This window comes from Oreochromis aureus, linkage group 18 (assembly GCF_013358895.1).
Source record: "Oreochromis aureus strain Israel breed Guangdong linkage group 18, ZZ_aureus, whole genome shotgun sequence".
In the NCBI taxonomy this organism is placed as follows: domain Eukaryota; kingdom Metazoa; phylum Chordata; class Actinopteri; order Cichliformes; family Cichlidae; genus Oreochromis; species Oreochromis aureus.
In genome coordinates, this window is record NC_052959.1 from 319,632 (window position 1) to 337,719 (window position 18,088).

Here is an 18,088-nt window from a genome sequence, read left to right on the forward strand (position 1 = left end):
TATTCTGATGTAGACACTGGAGCAGGAGTGAATACTTACTTCCTGACCCAGTAAGCACTGAGGGAGTGAACTGGTCAGAGTGGACATGCTTCAATGAAAACAAACAAAGACTGAAATCACAGGTCACTCTATACTGTAAGGCAGTGTAAGAACAACAGCTGGCAAAAGAACCTGCTTATGTGCACATATCAGATTATCTCAGTAGTTTTTAATTTATTCCTACTGCTGCCCAGACTGACTCACAATGTACAGTCTGAAAATCACCCAATAGCACAGAAAAAGGAAGTGTTGGAAGTAAACTTCCTGTTACTGATTATTTTGTTTGGGTACCCGAAGTTGTAAATGCACTGACATCGGCACAAAGTCACGTATCACACAGAGGACTACTGACTATATTCTGACTGTTAGGTTCACTCGTTACAGCAGCGGTGGACGTATTAAGCAAAGGGCTGCACACCGAATAACACGATAGAAAGATGTGCTGAAATCCATGAATGGATAAATTCATTCACACATAGAAATGTACATATATACATATGTTCTAATTCATGAATATTAAACTCCACTTTCCTGTTCTGACCTGCGTACCTGAGTGAGACAGCTGTAGCTCGTCACCTTATTTCCAACAACATCACTGAATGGAACAAAGCTCAGCTCATATTTATCACTTATGAACTTATTCTGCATATACACAGTGTTTATAATTCACTTAGGTGGGCTAATATATTACTGACTGCTAAGAACATTTTATAATTTATTATTTTTAACCATTCCACACTTTTATTTTGAAAATTCAGAAACTGTTGAGCTACAAAAAGCAGATGAGTCAAATAATGAGCAGCACTCCAGGTGCCCTGCTGAAGCTCCACATTAGTCATCTTTAGCATGTTGGTGGACACACGGCGATGGTTCCAGGCCCGGGGGCTAACAGCAAAGAGGTGAGACGCTACCTGCTCTGCAGTCGCGTCTGGGTCACAGACAGTTTTTGTGCTTTGACAGCATTGTGGATGTGAGTTGGTCTCACATGCCAAAGTTGAAGTCTGTCCCACCCGAGCCTGTTTCATTCATCATGTTCAGCGCAGGCGCGTTAACACACTTACACACACCCTCTGTCACATGCACGAGTCGATACAGCCAATGTGGGTTCACATGTCGAAGCTTGTAGCTGATATTAGTCGATTCAGCTGTAAATAATCACACGTTTGCCTGCATTAGTCACACAAACTGTTACCTACAGCATAAACGTGTACACTGTCCCAACAAACGCTTTATTGGTGTTAACTGACAGCTGCTGGTTGCTGAAACACTTTTCTTTATTATGGAGTAAAGAACACGAGGAGTTTAAGGTGGACAGAACGAAATGTGACACTGCTGAGTGCAACAAGGCCTGAAAGACAAACATGGCAACCTACAGTTGGACAAAGGCAGTTGAACAAACGTGTAACTACCATGTGATGGGTCAAAATGTTCTTACTTATTAACATGTAATCTGGATGTGGATATATGATGGAGTCAACAACATCCAATGACGAGGCTTTTATTTCATGCACGTGTGTCTTTAATACGTCTGAATGTGTCGAGGCAGACGTGGCTTCATGAAGAAAGTGCACTGCAGTCCAACCAAAGGCTCTGACTGCATGGAGCTGCATGTTTCATGTCAGCTGAAGTTTGACATCTGCACAGATGTGTACCTGTTACACAGCTGGAGTAACTGCTGGAGGTAGTACGTCCTTTAGTCCCACTAACTGATAGAGCTGAGTGTGTTCTAGATTAAAATTCAAAGTTGGAATTTCCCAGTTAGAGTTTTTATCTGGACTATTCCCTCACCTTGGATTTCCAACTCGGAGCAGCCTATGAATGTGCTGAAGTGATGCTGTGATACTGAGCGTGGCTGCACTGCAGCTTGAGGACAGAGAACGTGGGTGTGATGATATCTGACAGCTACAGTTGAGACGCCACGAAGACACAGTCAGCAAACGTATGACACCAGCAGGACGATTTCTATCAGACTGTGGCTTAAGATCAACTGATGACGTGTCATTGAGATGGATTCTTTCTGCACTTGCTGACAGCACTCTGCAACCATTAACACGTTTGTGTGTTGAGCAGGTCCAAAACCATAACGAGTGTTTTTGTTGGTTTAGATTCATGCCGTCTAAATTAAACGAGTGAATGTTTTCAGATCTGAGGGACATGTGAGCTACTGTCCAAGTGCATTTTGTGTAATCTCACACAGCCATTGGCTGCTGCCAACAGTGCTGTGCACTCAGTGTACTAGTTCATTCTAAGAAAGGTTCAATAGAGAACTTATAAAAGTGTTCCTGAGTATCCAGAAAACCAAACAACATCACAGAAAGAGCTTCTCCTCAGTTTGTTACAGACTGAAACAAGAACAAAGTTTGACGTTCACAGAGGATGAAACCTGGGTGTGGACACAGCTAGGCTGGAGACCACCGTATCCAAAGTTTTCTGGCTGTGTAAAATCTACCAGAGCAGAAACATGCTGTGCAACATTTCCACCTGACACCATGACTCTGGCTTCTGGATGCGTCCTCAGATCAGAGATTAATACATTTATCAGGAATCCAAGGCTATTGGTTATGGAGGCCAACAATCACAATCTTCTGCCCCTGATTTCCATCATCTTGAGTTTGTCGTCTTCCTCTGACCGCTTCCTCGTTCTCATCCTCCACATCCTCTTCCTGCACATCCTTTGCTCTTCCTGAGGCAGTGTGTTCACCCTCCTCTTCCTCCAGCGGCTCCAGCGGATTTATCAGTCCATACAGGAACGTGAAGAACCCGTTTAACCAATCAGAGCCGCCCTCCTCCACTTCTTCTAACCAATCCAGAACCTGGGATTCACCCTGACCATCGCCCTCACTGGACAGGCCTACGCAAATGAGGGGGGACGGGGAGGGGGTGGTAGGGGTGGATGGAAGGAAAGTTGAGGAGCAAAACGTGGAAATGAAGGAGAGAAGGGAAGTGGTGACAAAATTAAGAAAAAGGAGAGTGTGAAACAAAAAAAGATGTGCAGGAGGAAAGAGAGGGGAAACAACAGGAGAAGGTCAGAGAAGTTTGCAGGTTAGACTTTATCAGCAAAGCCAAGCTGTCTGCACATGACTGGAGAACAACACGGAGCCATCATCTACTGATTTAGACGTGTACTCTTTAAAAATCATAAACTCCTGCTGCGTGCTCATCATGTGCAGATAACCCAGAGAAGAAGAGGAAGCACTGATGCTGGCTTTCTATTAGACTGTTAGAAAGCTTCTCTAATGAAACAGCTTCAGCTTTGGTACCAGAGTTGTCACAGTGCTGCTACTCCAACAACAACACAATAACCTGAGACATGTCTACGACTACAGGAAATATAAGAGCACTGAGCAGAAGTCATGTGGAGGTAGATGAACCTGTGAGGCCATTCAGTTTGGCCCAGGACCATACGGCGATGAGACAGCTGTGCTCTGAGCCTCTGCAGCTGCAGTGATCACCCCACACATCTGTCCACGTATGAACAAGGGTGAATAACACATGTTTAAAATGTGTTCGAATACAGAAAAGACATGTGTAGGGCTGTCCCCCTCACCTTCTAATACTGTATACATGTGTACTAATGAGCGAGTGTTTAATGCACACAGCAGAGGTGAGAAACGGGAAGACTTTACCACAATCACCTTCATTTAGGGTTAGACAGCATTTAGCCACAAACAAAGGCAGCCATAGTTTCAGAGACTAGTCAAGTGTCACATATGCATTTGGTGTCCTGGTATCAGATTCCTGTTTTGGTGCAACACATGGGAAAAAAGTCATATAAACAGATCTGATGTGGATTTAATGTAATCCTTAGGATGACTCCCCCACCCCGAACTATCAGGAAATGTCACTTTGGTCAAGTCCTGGAAATCAGGGGACATAAAGTAAGTCCACACATACATGTTGAAAACACGGGGTGAAGGTGAAGTCCAGTGATCACTGATAACTCTGAGGGGACTGATCTGACACATGGAGGATTTATTTCCAACCAGATAAAAGGGGGATAAAAAATCCCCATGAAGAAGAAGGGTGGTCATCGTCAAGGTTCTGGTAGTTTTAACAGCTTCAGATGAAGTAAACTGAACCTGGAGATGTTTCACTTCTTATCTGAGAGACTCGTTCAGTTCTGAAACCAACAGTGGGAGCCCGCGGTGGGTAGTGGGCATCGTCCCTCAGCAGGTGGTCATCGGCCCACTATTAGTCATGTGCCTCATCACATGAGCCAAGATGTGGAAAAAGGTTTGGGTCATTACATCCAGAGGCTTTGGGCGAAACCACTGTGAGACCTTGCCCCATCCTGTCACGTGACCTGTTGAGATCACCTGACCAAGATGTGAGTGAGGGCTGAGGCTGCAGTGCAGGCGGCAGGCAGTCGCTGTGATAAACCACAACCATGGTCGTTCACAGTGGACACAGATGTTCTCTTTTACTGTGAATCTGTGAACACTGGCATCCTCGAAACAGTGACCTTTGACCTTTAGGTGCAGATGTACAGCCGAGTCTTGTCCTGTCGAGGTGGCTCTTCTATGTTGTGCCATGCATTAATGCAGTGGTTCCATTACAGAGGTCTGAGCACTCCTTCTTAGCTTGTGTTTGGGATGAACCAGTTTGTGTGTGAGTGTGTGGCTTGGTCTGCAGTACGCTGGGATGTCGTGCTTGGAGAAGACTCTCCTGAGCTTCTCTGATAAACCTGCTACATCAGGATTGTTTGTCCTGCTGATTCTCCCTCCTTGGTGTCTGAGCTTCTTTACTCTGCATCTGTGCTGATTGGATGAAGGCCCAGCTGGGATAACCACATGTTTTTTAAACTTGTGTGTTTTCCTTTTCTGTCCCTTCTGCCCACAAACACACACCACTACCACATTCTCTTACATTTTCAAAATCCAGTGAACAAACTAGAACGTGTCTCAGATTAGTGGAAATGTGGATGGTGGAAGGGCGTAACAGGGGAGATGCTCTAAAAAACATTAAATATGGGTTATCCCAATGTAGTGACGACAAAATGCATTATGATTTCCAAAAGACTGGAGCGGGGCACATAAGATGAAACATCTTAGTTGTCTTACATTGTCTTGGATGTTTTCCTGCCAAGTGCTCCAGAGGCCAAAGCAGCACGAAGACTCATCTAGTCAGTCTTCTGACATGATGAAAGTGCTAAAATCCCAAATTCCCTTTGAATATTATGCACTAGCTGCAAAATCTGTCAAGCTGCTCAGAGACCAAACAAAGGGATTCAGATAACCCTGAACTGTCTATAGATGATTCCTGACAGCTGAACAGGGGAAACACAGGCACATCCTGCCCGTGTCCAGGCTGAGTACCACAAAAGCTCCTTAAAGGAACCTGTTGAGTGAGCGAATAAAGAATAGTAACGCCCTCTGAGATACCCGACGGTGATGAGCCTCCATCCATCCCCTACTGATTGGCCGAGCTTTAGACTGCATTAGGGATGGGTATTGATAAGATTTTCACGATTCTGATTCCATTTTCGATTCTGTTTAACGATTCGATTCTTTATCGATTCTTATTTTTAAAAAAGGAGAACACTAAGGTCGATTAGCTTAGAACTTTGTTTTATATCTTCTCTTTGAACAAGATAGAAATTTAGGAGTAACATGGCCTTACAAACCCAACAGTGAGATCTTAAGAGATCCACAGCCTACGGCTCTTCAATGGGGTGTCACAGGGTCCCCGGGAAAAAAAATTGTGAATGTAAAATAATAAAATAAATATTCTTCTGTAGCAATAACAAAGTATAACATAAATTATTCTGTAGCAATTACACAAGAATATCCAGTAATGTCCCTGCCTACAGTTAAACACATTCACTTATGGAAAATCGGGGCAAAATCGGGTGCAAGCCTTTGACCACAAACTTAGTCACTGCTCGGTGACATTCGTCTATTCTGGCCTGAAAGGAGACGCTAACGGTAGACTGCAGCGAGAACTGCCAGCCAGACTCTGTCTGTCTCATCATGGTCACCTAAATGCACAATGGCAGGTTTTGTAATAAGGTAGATCGCGCTAACATAATATGCACTGTTAGCTGATTATTTACCTGCCGCATTAACGGGAGAGGACGTGCAAACGTTACCGCTGCTGCTGGGTTGAGATTCACGAGTCCGGAGCGGAATTAAAAACACGACATTCATTTAAGGTCATCGCGTGTTTTGTGAGCAAATGCTTTTGCATATTCGTAGTGTTTCCTCCCTTAATGAAATATCTACTTTGCAAGTATTGCAGGTTGCCCTGTTGTCATCCGTTCCCGTAAAATATAACCAAACTTTTGAGCGTTTGAGCCACTTAGGCGCCCTGCCAGGTAAATGACGCTCCGCAACGTGGTGACATCATTCAGGGCGACTGGAAACGATAAGGGAATCGTTTGCAAAAATGGCAAACAATTCCAAGGAATTGAAACAGTGGAAACCGGTTCTCAACAAGAACCGGGTTTGGATACCCATCCCTAGACTGCATATAGCCAACGTTTTGGAGGCCATTCAGATGTTCATGTTAGAATAAAACCCAAACGGGGAGCTCTGCGTTCTTGTATTATTTCTAATGAACACAGTCGGCCCTGTGATTGTTAGCCATGCAAAAGAAACCCAAAGTAGCATTTTGTCTAATTCACAAACACAAACCCATCACAGGTTTGCAGATGTTGTGATGATAATATTCTTTTTGTTGTAGATGTGACAACAAACAGAGACAACAGCTGTGAATCGTAGTTTGATCAACTTGCCTAGCAGAACTTTTGCGTCCTCGACATCGAAATCTCCGTCGCCGTCTGTGTCGTACGCCACCAGTTTACCTACAGCGGCAGCAAACACAGTCATAAAGCCACACTTAGACAAATTCACATGCATCGTTCAGTACAGTCCATGCTGTCTCTCATACATTAAACATATGTGCTTACTGTAATTATTCTAAATTTATATCATAATATAAAAATTACTTTTAAAGGCAAATGTATTAAAAGACAAACATGGGTGTTAAAAATGTGTCCTTTAGAAAAAGACAGCTCCTGGGAGAGCGTTGCACTGCTCCTACATGATGCCTGTGTTTATAAGATCATACATGAACACTGCAGCTGGAGAGGCATGAAGGTCCTCCAGTCTAAGGACTGGTCCCAGTCCTTAGACTGGTGTGGTCACAGCAGTTGAATCTAGCACAGACTCAGGAACCAACGCTGCAAGGGGAAAGTGTGCTCTCCTCCACCGACCACAGCCTTCATATGTTGCTTACATATGTGTCCTTGGTGACCAAGGGTTGGGGACGAGCCTCCAGCCTGTGTGACTGACACCTCAGCAGCTTGGCTGCCTTCACTCCACCTTTCTCTACAGCTACCAGCTGCTGATTACTATACTCCTGTGGCTCTGAGTGCTACATGAAGGGTGTAACTGTACACAGAGGTGTCAGTTTAGGTCGGCTATAAAGGGCGTGTTGAATTTCATACGTAGTGTTTGTGGACGTGTGTAGTTTATGTTCTGTGTAGTGTTCCAGATGTTCCTGCCAAACACTAAATGGACTCGGGGCTCTGCAAACAGTGTGTGTGACAACAACAGTCATTTTTGTTCACATATGCAGAATATACATTATGAGTTTTTACCTTGCAATGCTTCAGACAGGTTAATTTGTAAGCCCTTAGCCTTATCTGCATGCAAAACAAACAAATAATAAAAACACTCATAATGTAACAAAGACAGGGTTAAGAGATAAAACACAATCACATTTCATACATACACACACAAGAATGTGCCATTTATCATTAATGCAGGCAGCTGTGATCAAAGATAGCACAGGCATGCAGCAGCAGCAGGTCGGCTGTAAAAGGACAGCTTCAGCCTTTCTCTACAGATTTGGGTCGACATGCAACAGGCTAATGAGTCTGCACCTACTTTTTAGCTAACTTATATATATGCTACTGTATTATATGTAACCATCACAAGCTACAGTTTAATCCCTTCATTTAATTTGACTGACTTTGATGTGATTGGCAGGCTGTTTACCAAAGTATTTGGTTTAAAGTGTTGAGACGGCAGCAGAGTGAGGCTCACTAGTAATAACTGCTGGTCTGAATTTAATGCTCTGATAACGACAGTTAGACTGGTTCTTATTCCAGGTGGAGGTTTGCTTTAGGGACAGATGGAAGGCGTTGTCTGTGGACAGATGACAACAAAAGCCAAACTGGTTACTGCCACACCTTTCCAGGAAGTTCCTTTAGGCTGAATCAAGGTGTTTAAATTCTCTCAAAGCCAAACCCACACGTGTGTGTGTGTGTGTGTGTGTGTGTGTTGCAACATGTACCCACCAAGAACTCCCTGATAGTCAACCAGGTCAAAGTAGACCACAGCTACAGACGTCCAGACACCCAGCAGGGCCAACACGATGAACCAGGTGAAGAAGCTGCTGCCACTGGACTCAGAGTCGGCCTTCTTCCCATTCTTGTTAGACGACTGGCTTTTAGCACCATCTGGAAAGACAACACACGTGATGTCAGTTTTCCTTTACACACTCAGTACATTGAAATAGAAGTACATTGACCTTAATGCTAGTTTAGAGTTATAAGTGTAACTAATGATGAGAGAGTCCAACGAAACAGCAGTGAACACAGTGAGAAGCTTGAAGTCCTCCTGTGTCTTCATGAAGCCCAACTACACGGAGTGAACACAGCCTGCAGCCTCCAAGTTCAATTCAATTCTCAATTTTATTTATATAGCGCCAAATCACAACAGAAGTCGCCTCAAGGCGCTTTATATTGTACAGTAGATCGCACAATAATACATACAAGTTATTAGTTATAGAACAAAAACTGTTCAAATAAATGTTGAGGACAGTCTGAGCTGTGGACCTACATCAATAAACTGCCCTCATTTTGAAACTCTGAGCATACTTAATCCCAGAAGACATGCCCCCAGAGGATGCCCACACTGGGCACCACCCAGCCCCCACACACTGCGGGCTGCTGTGGATCAGAATGTTGCTTTTAAAAAAAAAAGAAAAAGAAAAAAAAGCAGATTTTAGCTCCACCCTTATTTCCAGGAGGTCACCACATAGTTCAGGGGATTTTGACACCATGCTCTTTCACCCCTCCCACCACTGTGAGTGCACTCGGCCTCAGAGGAAACAAACACCAGATCTGACCCTTCAAAGAAAGCTTGTCTAAAATGGAACAGGGCCTGATGGTTTTCACTTCTGGAGCTGTTCTGCAGTAAATCAGTAAGATTCACAGTAACTTCTCTCTTCCTGAGGTCGTGAATCACTCGCCTTCTCGCACCAGATTTCTGACAGTGCATTTTCCACAGCAGTCACATTTCCCTAAACGGTGTTTCCTTATAAATGATCTGAAATCATTTGAGGACATTACTGTCCCAGTCCTGTGTATGTGGTGCTGGGACAGTAGAGTATAGCCAAGAATCTATTCTTGGAGTGACAAAGACATGCTCGCTGTGAGAACATGGCAGAGAGAATGAACAGGTGCTAAAGTCCGCTACATGCTAGGTCAAACCTCAGACACTTCCTCTGCACACCTGAAACATGCCAGGTCCCTAAATCATCAAATCTGTGCTGTGACATCACATCATCTTTTCCTCTGCAGACGTTTGTGTGTCTTTTTGTTTTTGGATTCATCCATATGTGCGCATGAGTGCAGCTGGGAGTGTATATCTAACTCAAACAGCAAAAGCACGACTACATGTTACAAGACATAATCTCTTATTCTGTCACACATCTGGATCACAACTGTAATTCATCTTAACGCCCTGATGACATCACTCACACACTTGGACACACTCGCTCCTCTAGCAGGTATTAAACACTCAAACAGCCGTCCACACAGGCCATGCTGTTTGGTGCTAGGATGCTTTTGATTTGATAGCCTCACCTTGGTTTTCTGCAGCTAGCACTGTGGGCACTGCTGTAACACCAGGAGAGGCAGCAGACTCCAGGGTCACTGGATCACCCATCTATGGCGTATGGTGGACCAACAGGAGGTTAACTGGCCAAAAAGAAGCGTGCAGCCCAGTGACGGTGAATATCAGCTCAGCCTCGCCCTCTGTGTGGCCCCGCCCTCTCTCTCTGTTTACTGGCTTTCTTTCTGTTGCTCATCCAGCCGTCATCATGTGTGCCATTCTTTTCTCTGAGACGATATGGCTTCTAGAGGTCATACACAGCTATTAATAGTGCTGTTAAACCAGCTGGCCCTCGTACAGAGAGAGAGGGGAGGACATTACGGGGCCATATTTAAAGGCTCCTCTCCTCCCTGCCTGATATTGTGAACTTTAAAATCTTCCATGTTTACTTTGTAGAGTGCTACATGAACCTGCATGGCACCTGTCTACCGCATGTTCAGTATTCTTACAGCAGCAGTAAAAAAAGGCCAAAGAAGCGATCTCAGAGCAGACAGCTGCATCATGTCAAACACGTAACTACATGAAAATAGACATTTGTAGCACTGCATGTAACCGAGAACACACCACTTCACAAATTACAGGCTTGTTGGTTAAAATGAGGCTAAACTCCTCATAGTCAGTATGGACTCAGATCAAACATCTCTGCCATTAACTGAATCAGGGGGTTACAAATGCCACAGATAAAAAACAGCGTGCAGCATTAGGCACCATCAATCATGACGTAATAAATTGGAAACTCTCAGTTTCAGAGACAGAAAATAAAGCTGCAGCCAATCATCTGCCCCGAATCCAACTGAAAATGATGATGATGGAAGTGATGAGTTTCTCCGTAAAGGAGCCGTCATCACCAACAAATGCTTTTTTACAAAGTATGAAATTAATTTCAGCTAACACGTAACTCACTATTACACGTAACCTATTTATGCAGCAATAAGGTTGTGAAGGTGTCGGAGAGAGTAACACCTCTGTAACGACACAGCTTTTCATAGGCACGTGTGACTGGACGGGTTCTTATATACACACACACACTAGAGCATGTGATCAGGGCTCGCAAAATTACAAAGTCTCTGGTAGCCCTTCGGGCAGGCACTCTTCAGTTTTTGGTAGCCCAAAATAAATTTAAGTAGCCCGAATAAAAAAAGAGAGCAATTTTTTAATGTTTTGTTTCCTTTACAATATTATACATTAAAGTATAACATTGTAAAGGAAACAAAAATTAATCAGAAAATTGTTAAAATACAAATCACAACAACTGTATAAAAATTACAGTCATCAACTCAAATACTTGGTTCTAATTGAACAGAAATTTCTCTGAACTTGTAAGAACTGTGTAGAACATGAATCAGTCTGTGTCAGATCCTGAATCTGAAATTTCCACTGAAGTCACAGGTAAGAGGTGAGTGGAACCAAGATTGAGGCCATTTGCTTTTTGAAGTTTGCAAAGACTGCTACATTTGGCCAATGGTAGTTCACTCTTTGCAACATAGTACGCTTTTGAAAGATTTTTCAGGACTTCTTCTTGTGCTTGTTTTATTTTTAGTATGTTTTTTGCAATTGCTGTTTGTTCTGGGAAAGATATTGCAGACTGGGCAATAATGCATTTCTTGCATTTCTCATGGGTTCTGATGGGGTCTTTCTTCAAATTACTGGTCCCAGTTACAAAGGTGCTTGTCGACTCAAATGAAATGAAACTCACGACACACCCGGCAGAACATCATGTTATTTAGCTCGTCATATTCCAGCCACAGAAATTCTTTTGTCCATGAAACCAAAAAAGCTGAGCTTTCTTTTTGCCTCGTAGTCTGATTTTTCATAACTTTTCCGTTTTGTGGTCGGCTTTTATTTGGCTCAGCAGAACTAAAATACCGGCGTAAATCCTGCTGCTTTTACACACGCACTCACATAACGGTCAGCGATTCTCTGCGCAATCAACCTCTCACATGTTTAAGCTTGCTGTGGGAGATTTCACTTGTCACGTTTGAATAGTAAGCTAATGAGTGATAAGACGATGTCAGAGGAATTGGTGCGCAATTAATCGTCACTCACCAATCAGTGCTGCCGCTCTCTACACACCGTTCGTGCGATGGCAAAGTGAAAGTGAAAGCAAAAACCAAGCGCAAATTCAAAGGTTATTTCGATATGTCACATATTGACAGAGGCTCATCGATGCCAATAACATAATTACTCAGCTACATTTGCGAAAGAAAATGCAAAAGCATTGACACATATTTTTCCTTCCTATGATAGCCCGACGGGCAGGGCTGAGATAGATTTTGGTAGCCCGACTGGAAAAATCGCTAGCCCCGGGACGTCGGGCTAGCGATTTTGCGAGCCCTGGTGATCATAGCCGTGTACACTGTTAACATTTGTAAATATGTACACCTCTCTCAAATATAAACTGTAATGTATTACAGCACATATGAATAAACAGGAATGTAAAACAGTGATTATTGGTTATTATTGTAAATACTGGACATTATGATTGTTTTTCTTATAAACTGGTTTCAATTGGTTTGTACTACTTGACATGTCCAAATAAAGCCCTACCAAATACTAACTATGCTTTTTTATGTCTGAGAACTTAAACATTGACAAATTCAAACTATAATGGATCCAAACTCGTGTGGCCTCCACAGTTTCTGCTCTGGTCCCATGGGAAAGTGAGCTGCTGCCTGAGCTAGAGCCAAGTTAATGAAACACCATGTTGTCAACAACATCTATCAGGGAGCGGTTACATTTGTCAAAGGTTTCAATAATGATCAGGCTGTTGATAAAAAAAGCTTCATTTAATCCAGACGCTGCAGCATATTAGTCTCTCCTCGCTGGCTTTCTGTTAGAGTTGAATTTAAAATCCTCTCCTTACATACGAGATGTTGAACAATGAGGCCCATCACATCTAAAAGACCTGCTGAGGGGCTTCCAATGATGGCCATCACTATAGTGCACGCCATGATTCTTCTAATGCTTTGTTTGGTCCCATGCTCTTCTCTTTTCTCTGACAGAGCGTTTCCTCTGCTCCCTTTACTTCCCGTGTGCTTACACACCATTACTGCTTTTAATCATTAGTAGTTATTAAACTCTCGCACTCTTTCCCATAATGCATGTTTTGTCTTGTCTCCCGTAGTTCTTTTCTCCTCACCCACAGCCGGTGGCAGCACATTACAGCCCCTCCCTGAGCCTGGTTCTGCCTGAGGTTTCTCCGCTGTTGTCCAATGCTTCTTACAGGGGATCGCCTGATTGTTGGAGGATGTCCTTACACTACAACTACTATAGGCCCAGATCCCTACCACATGACCCTGTGTCCCCCTTTATGCCCCCTGCTCCAATGACATTTGAATGAAATCACATCATTATTATTATTTTTAAATAGTTTCCTATGTATGTGGGATAAATGAAGTATAGGGTGGGCCATTTATATGGATACACCGTAATAACATGGGAATGGTTGGTGATATTAAAGTCCTATTTGTGGCACATTAGTATATGTGAGGGGGCAAACTCCTCAAAATGGGTGGTGACCATGGTGGCCATTTAGAAGTCGGCCATCTTGGATACAACTTTTGTTTTTCAATAGGAAGAGGGCCATGTGACACATCAAACTTATTGGTAATGTCACAAGAAAAACAATGGTGTGCTTGGTTTCAACGTAACTTTATTCTTTCATGAGTTATTTACAAGTTTCTCTTTGTTCACAGCCATTGACACGTCGAAGACGTTAACACGTGAGGAGCGGATCGAAATTGTGTTGATATCTGGTGAACGCAGTAACTGGGTCATTGCAGCAGATTTCAATGCAAGACACCCTACGAGACCACCCATCTCCCATGCTACAGTTAGCAAACTGCTTGCTAAGTTTTGTGAAACTGGTTCAGTGTTGGATTTGCCAAAATGTGGATGCAAGAAAACTGTCACTAATGAAGAAACATCAGTGGCTGTCCTAGCTTCATTCAGCAAGAGCCCACAGCGTAGCACTCACATGTCACTGGAGAGTGGCATTAGTCGAACATCCCTTGGGCGGATATTAGCTACTCACAAATGGCACCCTTACAAACTCCAGCTACTGCAGCATCTCAACGAGGGTGACCCAGATCGGCGCACAGAATTTGCAGAATGGGCAGAACAAAAATTGGATCAGGACCCTCAGTTCACGCAGAAGATTTTGTTCAGTGATGAGGCAAACTTTTATGTGAATGGTGAAGTTAACAAACAAAACCACCGCTATCGGCCTGACACTAACCCACATTGGATGGATCCCTCCAAGACTGTTGGACCAACAAAAGTGATGGTTTGGTGTGGTATATGGGGTACAATGATAGTGGGTCCATTCTTCATCAATGGAAACCTCAAGGCCACTGGATATTTGAAATTGCTACATGATGATGTGTTTCCCTCTTTATGCACTGAAGCTGGCACGTTCCCTGAGTTTTTCCAGCAAGATGGTGCACCACCACATTATGGGTGCCAGGTCCGAGCATTCCTAGATGAACAGTTTCCTGGAAAGTGGATTGGTCGTCGTGGGCCAGTTGAATGGCCCCAAGGTCTCCTGATCTGACCCCTTAGACTTTTATCTTTGGGGTCATCTGAAGGCAATTGTCTATGGTGTGAAGATACGAGATGTGCAGCACCTGAAACTACAGATACTGGATGCCTGTGCTGGCATTTCTCCTGCGGTGTTGCTATCAGTGTGTGAAGAGTGGGAGAAGAGGGTTGCATTGACAATCCAACACAATGGGCAGCACATTGAACACATGTTATAAGTGGTCAGAAACTTGTAAATAACTCATGAAAGAATAAAGTTACGTTGAAACCAAGCACACCATTGTTTTTCTTGTGACATTACCAATAAGTTTGATGTGTCACATGGCCCTCTTCCTATTGAAAAAACAAAAGTTGTATCCAAGATGGCCGACTTCTAAATGGCCACCATGGTCACCACCCATCTTGAGGAGTTTGCCCCCTCACATATACTAATGTGCCACAAACAGGACTTTAATATCACCAACCATTCCCATGTTATTACGGTGTATCCATATAAATGGCCCACCCTGTAGATCTTATGTTTAAATGGAATGCCCCATAAAGACTCCTTTATAAACTTTAGTAAATGCACGTTTGTTAATGAATATTTGTCTTTAATAATGAAGTCTACCAAAATAAAAGAATGTTGGGGCCTCTGTTTTTAACCAAGCAGGCATGCTGCATTGTGTCTTTGGAAAACACAGCCCTGTTCCCAGCTGCACAGTTAAGCTATGTCAGCAATTTATCCGATCGCTTCTCCACGCCGAGGCAGGAGCAACCCCACATAACTTCACCGAGTGAGCCACAGGTGCCACTCTCACAACTAACACAGGAAAAACGAGCTTTCACAAAGGCTTCAACGTTGACACAAATGAAGTCCTGCTAACGTGGTGTTACAAAACTGGCCTCTTTGAAGCTTAAAGTTAGTGCACATACCAGCAATTACACACATAACCTTAGAAATAAGAGGTCAGCAATATACTGTAATAAGATGCATATGAAAACTGGTTTAGGGCTGAGAAACTTTAAGCAGCAGAATGCAAATCAAATGAACAAAGAAATCCAGTAATTGTTGTATTTGGCAAATGTGTTGAAAACTGCCATGACACCATGTGGTCCTTACCCAGTAACTGTAAGCAGAATAGAATAGAATAGAATAGAGTAGAGTAGCCCTTTTTTGGCACTGTGTTTTGTTTTTTCTTAGAAACAGGTTCTAATGCTATATTCTGTACTGGTAAAATTGCACAACAGCATTGCTACAGGCAGCTGTGTGGCAACATTGTGAACACAGCGAGTATTTCAGGTTTCCACAGCCGTGTTCTCCTCGTTGGAGTTAGTAAGACTTCCAACACAGGAGGAAGAGAATGAGGGCTGACGGCCTTCCTTAGTCTTATTGACCCAACTGACACTGGATATTTAAACAGTGTGGCAGAGACACTGTTGGACAGCACACCTCTGTTTGCTCACTGTAATGTTACTCTGCCAAAACATTATGTTCAGTCCATTCCATTATGTCCACAAGACGGCAAATGAATAATATGAGACAAAACAATTACATAACTACATGTTACAAAATAAACATCAAACCATGTAAAAATAAAGAAGTGGCACTGAACGACCTCTACAGAACAATTATTATCTGATCCTCAACATCAAACAGGAAACAATCCATGAGCTAGCTCACATACATGTGCACGTACACTCTCACCAGTCTGAATCCACAGGCCCAGCCTTTTGAGCTACAACAGCTTCAACGCCTCTGAAAAGGCTTTCCACAACATTCAGACGTGTTTATGGACATCTTAGCCACTCTAACAGAAGCACATCTGTGAGGTCAGATACTAAGCACACGTAGAGAAGAACCAGTCAGCTCCCACAACGTCTGGACCGTGAAATGGTCTCTATATGCTGAAGCATTGAGAGGTCCTTCACTGGAACTAAGGTGCTTAGCCCAGCTCCTCCCCAAACCATAAACCCCCTCCACCAAATTTACACTTGGCACAGTGCAGACAAGTACCAACTCCCAATCCCAGACTCATTCGATGTGTTCTCAATCCAGAGGTAGGTAAGGTAAACTTTAGGCAGGGCTCTAGACTAACTTTTTGCCACGGTTGCACTGGTGCACCTAAGCACAAAAGGCACAAGAGTTAGGCGCACCCAAATTTTTCAACCACAACGCTTAACACCGCAGTTTTACATGTGCACCTTTTTTGGGGGGAAATTGCTGTCCATACAGTCAATATTGATTTGTAAATGATTAACTAACAATCTTGTCAACACAAAGTTCTTTATTTGGAGCACATTTCTACAAGAAAGATAAGTTACTGAAAAACTGCTTAAAGTGCGTTGGCACTCTTTGGTAATATTGTAGGCAATGCTAAACTTAATCATCACATCGGCTCCTCTGATGACCTGTTTGCTGCTGAAAGGCAGTGGGGGGAGGGGACACTTGGGCATTTATCGCTGCATATAATGTGTTGTCTGGATACACTGCTGCTTTTTCAGCATTCAGAGATTGATGGCTCCGTGTCAGAGCTGCCTATGAATTTCAGACGGATCAGGCCTTAACGAAGTTATCAATAGTTCTTTTCATCTTTCCTCATTACCCACAGCTACATCCACTTCTGTTGGGCCTGGGCTGCTCACTAGGGCTGGGTATCATCACTGATTTCTATAATCCATTCGATTTCTATTCACGAGGTCCCGATTCGATTCAATTTTGCTTCAGACAGTCAGAAATATTATAATTCTGATCATTTATCAGCACTGATACATGTGTGACTTCATCAGAGGTGTGAGCATCACAGCAGATGCTTTTGTGTCAAAGTAACTGAGAATAAAACAGAAAAACATGAAGCAGATTTTCCTGGTCTGGCTTTTTATAGCAGATAACCTTAAAAATATTCTGCAATTTTGCACAATTTTAAAAACTATAAATTTCTTCAGTATTGAACAGCAGAAATTAGGCTTTCTTGTCCGAGGTCATTTAAGTTATTAAAAAAACCACAGACAGCGGCCGACAGCGCTGCAAACAGCGGTAGACTTTGGGGTAATAAGCGAATGGATAATGCAGAAAACAGATTTGAGACGGGAAACTGTTCTTGAAGTACAGAGAGAGAGAGAGAGAGAGAGCTGTGCATGAAGTGTGATTTTATCGTGGTGGAAGCAAAACAGCAAAAGTCAGAGGGAATTCATGACGACATTGATCAAATGTGAAGCGTAGTTTGCTGCTTCTTTTGCTGCTGGTTCAGTGATTTTTGGTTGGACACACACAAAACCTGCAGCTCAGAATCAGCGCAAAAAAGACGTAAAGACAGAGCGGACCCGACGCACCAGAGTCAGCGAGCTGTCGGCTTTCAGCCCTGACGGCGTGTCCGTGTACGGGCCGTCGGGGCTGAAAGCCGAGAAAGACAAAGCTGATTCTGATGCGTCGGGTCCGCTTCTATTTTCGTCTTTGTGCAGAATCTGTTTTCCTGCTCTCATTTACTGTTTGTTGAAATAGTTTTGTGAGCTTTAACCTGAGATTCTGGCGTTTCTGGCAAAATACATTTATATTTAAAAGTCGATTCATGATTTAATGAATCGATATCACTTTATTCAAGCTACTCACCTCCCTCTATCCACCTGCA

General features: G+C 43.2%; 1 protein-coding gene across 5 annotated transcripts in view; it reads right to left on the minus strand.

The window, feature by feature from the left end:
* Positions 1 to 18,088, minus strand: part of LOC116321936 (fibrous sheath CABYR-binding protein-like) — a 39,322-nt gene that overhangs the window by 11,991 nt on the left and 9,243 nt on the right. For 2 of the 5 annotated variants that reach the window (XM_039601911.1, XM_039601913.1), the window contains exons 2-4: positions 8,342 to 8,503; positions 7,640 to 7,684; positions 6,773 to 6,841 (exon numbers count right to left, since the gene is read on the minus strand). In XM_039601911.1, the coding sequence (XP_039457845.1) occupies positions 6,773 to 6,841; positions 7,640 to 7,684; positions 8,342 to 8,503 (276 nt within the window). Of the gene's footprint in view, positions 1 to 6,772; positions 6,842 to 7,639; positions 7,685 to 8,341; positions 8,504 to 9,913; positions 10,048 to 18,088 lie in introns of those variants that run through there. The other 3 variants (XM_031741880.2, XM_039601910.1, XM_039601912.1) reach the window with 3 other exon arrangements.